Below are 8,497 nucleotides of genomic sequence, written 5' to 3'. Positions count from 1 at the left end.
CTTCTCTCCTCTCCTCTCCTCTCCTTTTCTCTTCTCTCCTCTCCCCTCCTCTCCTCTCCTCTCCTCTCCTCTCCTTTTCTCTTCTCTCCTCTCCCCTCCTCTCCTCTCCTCACCTCTCATCTCCTCTTCTCTCCTCTTCTCTCCTCTTATCTCATCTCTTCTCCTATTCTCTCCTCTCCTCTTCTCTCCTCTTCACTCCTCTTCTCTACTTTCTACTTCTCTCCTTTCCTCTTCTCTCCTCTCCTCTCCTTTCCTTTCCTCTTCTCTCCTCTTCTCTCCTCTCATTTCCTCTCCTCTCCTCTCCTCTCCTCTCCTCTCCTCTTCTCATCTCTTCTCTTCTCTTCTCTCCTCTCCTATTCTCTCCTCTTCTCTACTGCTCTCCTCTCCTCTCCTCTCCTCTCCTCTCCTCTCCTCTTCTCTTCTCTTCTCTCCTCTCCTATTCTCTCCTCTTCTCTCCTCTTCTCTCCTCTCCTCTCCTCTCCTCTCCTCTCCTCTCCTCTCCTCTTCTCTTCTCCTCTCTTCTCCTCTTCTCTTCTCTACTCTCTACTCCTCTCCTCTCCTCTCCTCTCCTCTCCTCTCCTCTCCTCTCCTCTCCTCTCCTCTCCTCTCCTCTCCTCTCCTCTCCTCTCCTCTCCTCTCCTCTCTCTCCTCTCCTCTCCTGTCCTCTCTTCTCCTCTCCTCTCCTCTTATCTCCTCTCCTCTTCTCTCCTCTCCTCTCCTCTCCTTTTCTCTTCTCTCCTCTCCCCTCCTCTCCTCTCCTCACCTCTCATCTCCTCTTCTCTCCTCTTCTCTCCTCTTATCTCATCTCTTCTCCTATTCTCTCCTCTCCTCTTCTCTCCTCTTCACTCCTCTTCTCTACTTTCTACTTCTCTCCTTTCCTCTTCTCTCCTCTCCTTTCCTTTCCTCTTCTCTCCTCTTCTCTCCTCTCATTTCCTCTCCTCTCCTCTCCTCTCCTCTCCTCTTCTCATCTCTTCTCTTCTCTTCTCTCCTCTCCTATTCTCTCCTCTTCTCTACTGCTATCCTCTCCTCTCCTCTCCTCTTCTCTCCTCTCATTTCCTCTCCTCTCCCCTCCTCTCCTCTCCTCTCCTCTCCTCTCCTCTTCTCTTCTCTTCTCTTCTCTTCTCTCCTCTCCTATTCTCTCCTCTTCTCTACTGCTATCCTCTCCTCTCCTCTTCTCTCCTCTCCTCTCCTCTCCTCTCCTCTCCTCTCCTCTCCTCTCCTCTCCTCTCTCTCTCTTTCTAACTCTCTCTAACTTTCTCTCAATCCAATTTCATTTTAAATTTAAGGGCTTTATTGCTATGGGGAATGTATGTTATGTTACATTGCCAAAGCAAGTGAAGTAAATAGTAAACAAAAGTGAAATAAACAATACTATTACCGGTAAACATTACACTTTTTAAAGTTTTTAAAAAATAAAAATAATTCAATATCATATGATGTGCAAATAGTTGAAGTACTAAAGGGGAAATAAATAGACATAAACCTGGGTTGTATTTACAATGGTGTTTGTTCTTCACCTTTTCTCGTGGCAACAGGTCACACATCTTGCTGCTGTGACGGCACACTGTGGTATTTCACCCAGTAGATATGGGAATTTATCAAAATTGAATTTGTTTTCTAATTCTTTGTGGGTCTGTTTAATCTGAGGGAAATATGTGTCTCTAATATGGTCATACATTTGGCAGGATGTTAGGAAGTGCAGCTCAGTTTCCACCTTATTTTGTGGCCAGTGTGCTCCTAACCTGTCTTCTCTTGAGAGCCAGGTCTGTCTACGGCGGCCTTTCTGAATAGCAAGGCTATGCTCACTGAGTCTGTACATAGTCAAAGCTTTCCTTAAGTTTGGGTCAGTCACAGTGGTCAGGTATTCTGCCACTGTGTACTCTTTGTTTAGGGCCAAATAGCGTTTTAGTTTGCTCAGATCTTTTCTTAATTCTTTCCAATGTGTCAAGTAATTTTCTCATGATTTGGTTGGGTCTAATTGTGTTGCTGTCCTGGGGCTCTGTGGGGTGTGTTTGTGAACAGAGCCCCAGGACCAACTTGCTCTTCTCCAGGTTCATCTCTCTGTAGGTGATGGCTTTGTTATGGAAGGTTTGGGAATCGCTTCCTTTTAGGTGGTTGTAGAATGGAACATTGTTTTCTGGATTTTGATAATTAGCGGGTGTCGGCTTAATTCTGCTCTGCATGCATTATTTGGTGTTTTACGTTGTACACGGAGGATATTTTTGCAGAATTCTGCATACAGAGTCTCAGTTTGGTGTTTGTCCCATTTTGTGAATTCTTGGTTGGTGAGCGGACCCCAGACCTCACAGCCATAAAGGGCAATGGGTTCTATAACTGATTCAAGTATTTTTTACCCAGATCCTAATTGGTATGTCAAATTGCATGTTCCTTTTGATGGCATACAATGCCCATCTTGCCTTGTCTCTCAGCTCATTCACAGCTTTGTGGAAGTTACCTGTGGCGCTGATGTTTAGGCTGAGGTATGTATAGTTTTTTGTGTGCTTTAGGGCAACGGTTTCTAGATGGAATTTGTATTTGTGGTCCTGGCAACTGGACCTTTTTTTGGAACACCATTATTTTTGTCTTACTGAGATTTACTGTCAGGGCCCAGGTCTGACAGAATCTGTGCAGAAGATCTAGGTGCTGCTGCAGGCCCTCCTTGGTTGGTGACAGAAGCACCAGATCATCGGCAAACAGCAGACATTTGACTTCAGATTCTAGTAGGGGGAGGCTGGGTGCTGCAGACTGTTCTAGTGCCCTCGCCAATTCGTTGAAATACATGTTGAAGAGGATGGGGCTTAAGCTGCATCCCTGTCTCACCCCACGACCCTGTGGAAAGAAATGTTTTTTTGCCAATTTTAACCACGCACTTGTTGTTTGTGTACATGGATTTTATAATGGTCGTATGTTTTTCCCCCAACACCACTTTCCATCAATTTGTATAGCCGACCCTCATGCCAAATTGAGTCGAAAGCTTTTTTTTAAATCAACAAAGCATGAGAAGACTTTGCCTTTGTTTTGGTTTGTTGGTTTGTCAATTAGGGTATGCAGGGTGAATACGTGGTCTGTCCTACGGTAATTTGGTAAAAAGCCAATTTGACATTTACTCAGTACGTTGTTTTCACTGAGGAAATGTACGAGTCTGCTGTTAATAATAATGCAGAGGATTTTCCCAAGGTTGCTGTTGACTCATATCCCACGGTAGTTATTGTGGTCAAATTTATCTCCACTTTTGTGGATTGATGTGGTCCTTTGTTCCAAATATTGGGAGAAATACCAGAGCTGAGGATGATGTTAAAGAGTTTAAGTATAGCCAAATGTAATTTGTGGTCTGTATATTTTTTCCTTTCATTGAGGATACCATCCACACCACAGGCCTTTTTGAGTTGGAGGGTTTGTATTTTGTCCTGTAGTTCTCTCTTTCTCTCTCTCTCTCTCTCTCTCTCTCTCTCTCTCTCTCTCTCTCTCTCTCTCTCTCTCTCTATCTCTCTCTCTCTCAATTCAATTCAAGGGGCTTTATTGGCATGGGAAACATGTGTTAACATCTATCTATCTATCTATCTATCTATCTATCTATCTATCTATCTATCTCTCTCTCTCTCTCTGTGTCTCTCTCTCTCTCTGTCTCTCTCTCTCTGTGTGTGTCTCTCTCTCTCTGTCTCTCTCTCTCTGTCTCTCTGTCTATCTATCTATCTATCTATCTATCTATCTATCTATCTATCTATCTATCTATCTATCTCTTTCTCTGTGTCTCTCTCTCTCTGTCTCTCTCTCTTTGTCTCTCTCTCTCTGTCTCTCTCTCTCTCATCTACTGTAGCTGTGACTGTATTGTTGTCACACCACAGCCAGACAGTGACCCTCTATTCCCGACCGCCTGGCCAGCTGGGACAAATGTAATTTGATAAGATTCATGGCTCAAGCGTTTTAGCGAATTAAAAGTAACCACTGAAATCTGATTGGTTTGGAACACTGACATTATCTCGGACATGTAGGGACATGTAGTTTTATTGTTGGAGTCAATGGTGGATGTAAAGACGAAAGCCAAGCGATGTGAACTGAACTGTATGCCAGTGAATATATGCTTTCTCTGCAGTTTTCTTGAGTTCTCTTTGTTAGCTTTGTGCTGTGTGTGTGTGTGTGTGTGTGTGTGTGTGTGTGTGTGTGTGTGTGTGTGTGTGTGTGTGTGTTGGGAGGGGGGGGGGGGGGGGGGGGTGCCCACAGCACAAACTCATGATGCATCACATGACTTATCCTCTGTCCATGTCCCCCTCTTCACTTTCTCCATCTAGGTTATCTATTCAATCTCTACTCCCTCTCTCCCTCCCTCTCTCCCTCCCTCTCTCCTCCCTCCCTCTCTCCCTCCCTCCCTCTTTCCTCCCTCTCTTCCTCCCTCTCTCCCTCCCTCTTTCCCTCCCTCCCTCTTTCCCTCCCTCTCTTCCTCCCTCTCTCCCTCCCTCTTTCCCTCCCTCCCCCTTTCCCTCCCTCTCTCCTCCCTCCCTCTCTCCCTCCCTCCCTATTTCCTCCCTCTCTTCCTCCCTCTCTCCCTCCCTCTTTCCCTCCCTCTCTCCTCCCTCTCCCCCTCCCTCTCTCTCTCCCTCTCTCCTCCCTCTCTACTCCCTCTCTCCCTCCCTCTCTCCTCCCTCTCTCCCTCCCTCTCTCTCTCCCTCCCTCTCTCCTTCCCTCCCTCTCTCCCTCCCTCTCTACTCCCTCCCTCTCTCCCTCCCTCTCTCCTTCCCTCCCTCTCTCCTCCCTCTCTCCCTCCCTCTCTCCTCCCTCTCCCCCTCCCTCTCTACTCCTTCTCTCCCTCCCTCTCTCTTCCCTCTCTCCCTCCCTCTCTACTCCCTCTCTCTCTCCCTCCCTCTCTCCTCCCTCTCTCCCTCTCTCTCTCTCTCCCACTCTCCTCCCTCTCTCTCTGTCTCTCTTCATCTGCACCAACAAGTTCAGTGTGTCCACAAACACAGTTTGTTGTGGTAGGGCTGAGTGCTTGTGTTTCAAGGGAGGTAAATTGGATTGTAGTGAGAGTGGATCGGTGGTGTGGAATTGTGTAGAGTAGAGTAGGGCAGTCGTGAATAGACAATGTCAAGCTGTGCAGTACACAGTCAGCGAGCCAGCCAGTCGGTCAGCTAGTCAGTAAATCAGTGAGTCAGTCAGTCAATCAATCAGTTAATCAGTCAGACAGTCAGTCAGTCAGTCAGTTAATCAGTCAGTCAGTCAGTTAATCAGTCAGTCAGACAGTTAATCAGTCAGTCAGTCAGTTAATCAGTCAGTCAGTCAGTCAGTCAGTTAATCAGTCAGTCAGTCAGTCAGTCAGTTAATCAGTCAGTCAGTCAGTTAATCAGTCAGTCAGTCAGTCAGTCAGTTAATCAGTCAGTCAGTCAGTTAATCAGTCAGTCAGTCAGTCAGTCAGACAGTCAATCAATCAATCAGTCAATCAGTCAGACAGTCAGTCAGTCAGACAATCAATCAGTTAATCAGTCAGACAGTCAGACAGTCAGACAGTCAGACAGTCAGTCAGACAGTCAGTCAGTCAGACAGTCAGTCAGTCAGACAGTCAGTCAGACAGTCAGTCAGTCAGTCAGTTAATCAGTCCGTCAGTCCGTCAGTCAGTCAGTCAGTCAGTCAGTTAATCAGTCCGTCAGTCAGTTAATCAGTCCGTCAGTCAGTCAGTCAGTTAATCAGTCAGTCAGTCAGTCAGACAGTCAGTTAGCTAATCAGTCCGTCAGTTAATCAGTCAGTCAGATAGTCAGTCAGACAGTCAGTCAGTCAGATAGTCAGTCAGACAGTCAGTCAGTCAGTTAATCAGTCAGTCAGTTAATCAGTCAGTCAGTCAGTCAGTCAGTTAATCAGTCCGTCAGTTAATCAGTCAGTCAGTCAGTCAGTCAGACAGTCAGACAGTCAGTCAGTCAGTTAATCAGTCAGTCAGTCAGTCAGTCAGTTAGTCAGTGTGTATGTGAGGAGTACGTTCCTGTGTGTTCATGTCCATATGTGTGTTAATCTTTCTCAGTACACAGGCCCTGTCCCGGCAGACGGCGAGTCTCCCGTGGCTGTCAGCGAGATGTCGCCCAGCCGGGCTCGACGGCAGACCAACACACAGAGACCGAACACATGCTGCTTCTGCTGGTGTTGCTGCTGTAGCTGCTCATGGTAGGTCCCTGTCCTCCCTCTTTCAAGTAGCAGAGGGTATGACCCTGCCCCCCCCTCTCTCAAGTAGTAGGGGGTATGACCCTGTCCCCCCCTCTCTCAAGTTGTAGAGGGTACGACCCTGTCCCCCCCTCTCTCAAGTTGTAGAGCGTACGACCCTGTCCCCCCCTCTCTCAAGTTGTAGAGGGTACAACCCTGTCCCCCCCTCTCTCAAGTTGTAGAGGGTACTACCCTGTCCCCCCCTCTCTCAAGTTGTAGAGGGTACGACCCTGTCCCCCCCTCTCTCAAGTAGTAGGGGGTACAACCCTGTCCCCCCCTCTCTCAAGTTGTAGAGGGTACGACCCTGTCCCCCCCTCTCTCAAGTAGTAGAGGGTACAACCCTGTCCCCCCCTCTCTCAAGTAGTAGAGGGTACAACCCTGCCCCCCCCCCCCTCTTAGCCATTTAATTAGAGACTGGTTCTGTAAGCATTCAGAAGAAGGACTAAAAGTAATTAAGTCTTCCTTGGGTCCCATGTGTGGCCTGAGGGGAACTGAAGACCTGATTCAGAGAGAGGGAGAGAGAGAGAGAGAGAGGGAGAGAGAGAGAGAGAGAGAGAGAGAAAGGGGGAGAGAGAGAGGGAGAGAGAGAGAGGGGGAGAGAGAGAGAGAGAGAGGGAGAGAGAGAGAGAGAGGGAGAGAGAGAGAGAGAGAGAGAGAGGGAGAGAAGGAGAGAGAGAGAGATAGAAGGAGAGAGAACGAGAGAGAGAGAGAGGTGTGTGTGTGTGTGTGTGTGTGTGTGTGTGTGTGTGCATGCGTGTGTTAGGCTTTGGCGATATACCGTTGATATCATATCCCGGGGTATTTTCGAAATACCGACAGTATGATTTATGACAGTATGACTAACTAGTTAAGTGGAACTACAAGACATCTCAACCAGCTATGCATTTTGTTTGCCAACTAAGTGGCTAGACGACATGCTTCGTGGTAACAGCAGTGTCAATCAGTTCCTTCCTGGATCAACGTTCTTGCTGCCTGAATAGTTTTGTGCATAAAAATATATATTTTTTAAATCGTACCACGTGTTTGGACTTCCGGTAGTACGGTATGGAACAGAAATGGTATGAACGTCTGGATACCGCCCAACCTGTGTGTGTGTGGTGTGTAGTGTGTGTGTGTGTGTGTGTGTGGTGTGTGTGTGTGTGTGTGTGTGTGGTGTGTGTGTGTGTGTGTGTGTGTGTGTGTGTGTGTGTGTGTGTGTGTGTGTGTGTGTGTGTTTATATAAGTGCTGTGATGTAGTTTCACCACCTTGCAGTCTCACCGTTAGGAATGAAGAGGACAGAGGTAGGAAATCCCTGGAGACACGCCTGGAGACCTTTCAAAACTGTGAAGATTGGTGAGTACTCAAACCCCCTACACCCTAACCCCTATACCCTGACCCCTACACCCTAACCCCTACACTCAAACCCCCTACACCCTAACCCCTGACCCCTGACCCCTACACCCTAACCCCCTACACCCTAACCCCCTACACCCTAACCCCTACACCCTGACCCCTACACCAAAACCCCCTACACCCTAACCCCCTACACTCTAACCCCTACACACTAACCCCCTACACCCTAACCCCTACACTCAAACCCCCTACACCCTAACCCCTACACCCTGACCCCTACACCCTAACCCCCTACACTCTAACCCCCTACACCCTAACCCCCTACACCCCAACCCATTACACCCTAACCCCCTACACTCAAACCCCCTACACTCAAACCCCCTACACCCTAACCCCTACACACTAACCCCTACAACCTAACTCCCTACACCCTAACCTCTACACCCTAACCCGTACACCCTAACCCCTACACTCAAACCCCCTACACCATAACCCCCTACACCCTAACCCCTACACACTAACCCATACACACTAACCCCCTACACCCTAACCCCTACACTCTAACCCCCTACACCCTAACCCCTACACTCTAACCCCATACACCCTAACCCCTACACTCTAACCCCCTACACCCCAACCCCCTACACCCTAACCCCTACACACTAACCCCTACACACTAACCCCCTACACCCTAACCCCTACACACTAACCCCTACACCCTAACTCCCTACACCCTAACCTCTACACCCTAACCCCGTACACCCTAACCCCTACACTCAAACCCCCCTACACCATAACCCCCTACACTCTAACCCCCTACACCCTAACCCCTACACTCTAACCCCCTACACCCCAACCCCCTACACCCTAACCCCCTACACTCTAACCCCATACACCCTAACCCCCTACACCCTTACACCTACACCCTAACCCACTACACCCTAACCCCCAACACCCTACACCCTAACCCCCTACACCCTAACC

At 48.3% G+C, this 8,497-nt stretch overlaps 1 protein-coding gene across 3 annotated transcripts in view; it reads left to right on the top strand.

The window, feature by feature from the left end:
* Positions 1–8,497, top strand: part of LOC118966122 (regulator of G-protein signaling 17-like) — a 125,917-nt gene that overhangs the window by 83,983 nt on the left and 33,437 nt on the right. For 2 of the 3 annotated variants that reach the window (XM_036989037.1, XM_036989039.1), the window contains 2 exons: positions 6,005–6,144; positions 7,433–7,513. In XM_036989037.1, coding sequence (XP_036844932.1) covers positions 6,005–6,144; positions 7,433–7,513 — 221 coding nt within the window. The remainder of the gene's footprint in view (positions 1–6,004; positions 6,145–7,432; positions 7,514–8,497) is intronic. The other variant, XM_036989038.1, reaches the window with a different exon arrangement.

The sequence above is a fragment of the Oncorhynchus mykiss genome, chromosome 9 (assembly GCF_013265735.2).
Source record: "Oncorhynchus mykiss isolate Arlee chromosome 9, USDA_OmykA_1.1, whole genome shotgun sequence".
NCBI lineage: Eukaryota > Metazoa > Chordata > Actinopteri > Salmoniformes > Salmonidae > Oncorhynchus > Oncorhynchus mykiss.
Note: the sequence above shows the minus strand (reverse complement) of the source record. Positions and strands in the feature narration are given on the sequence as shown.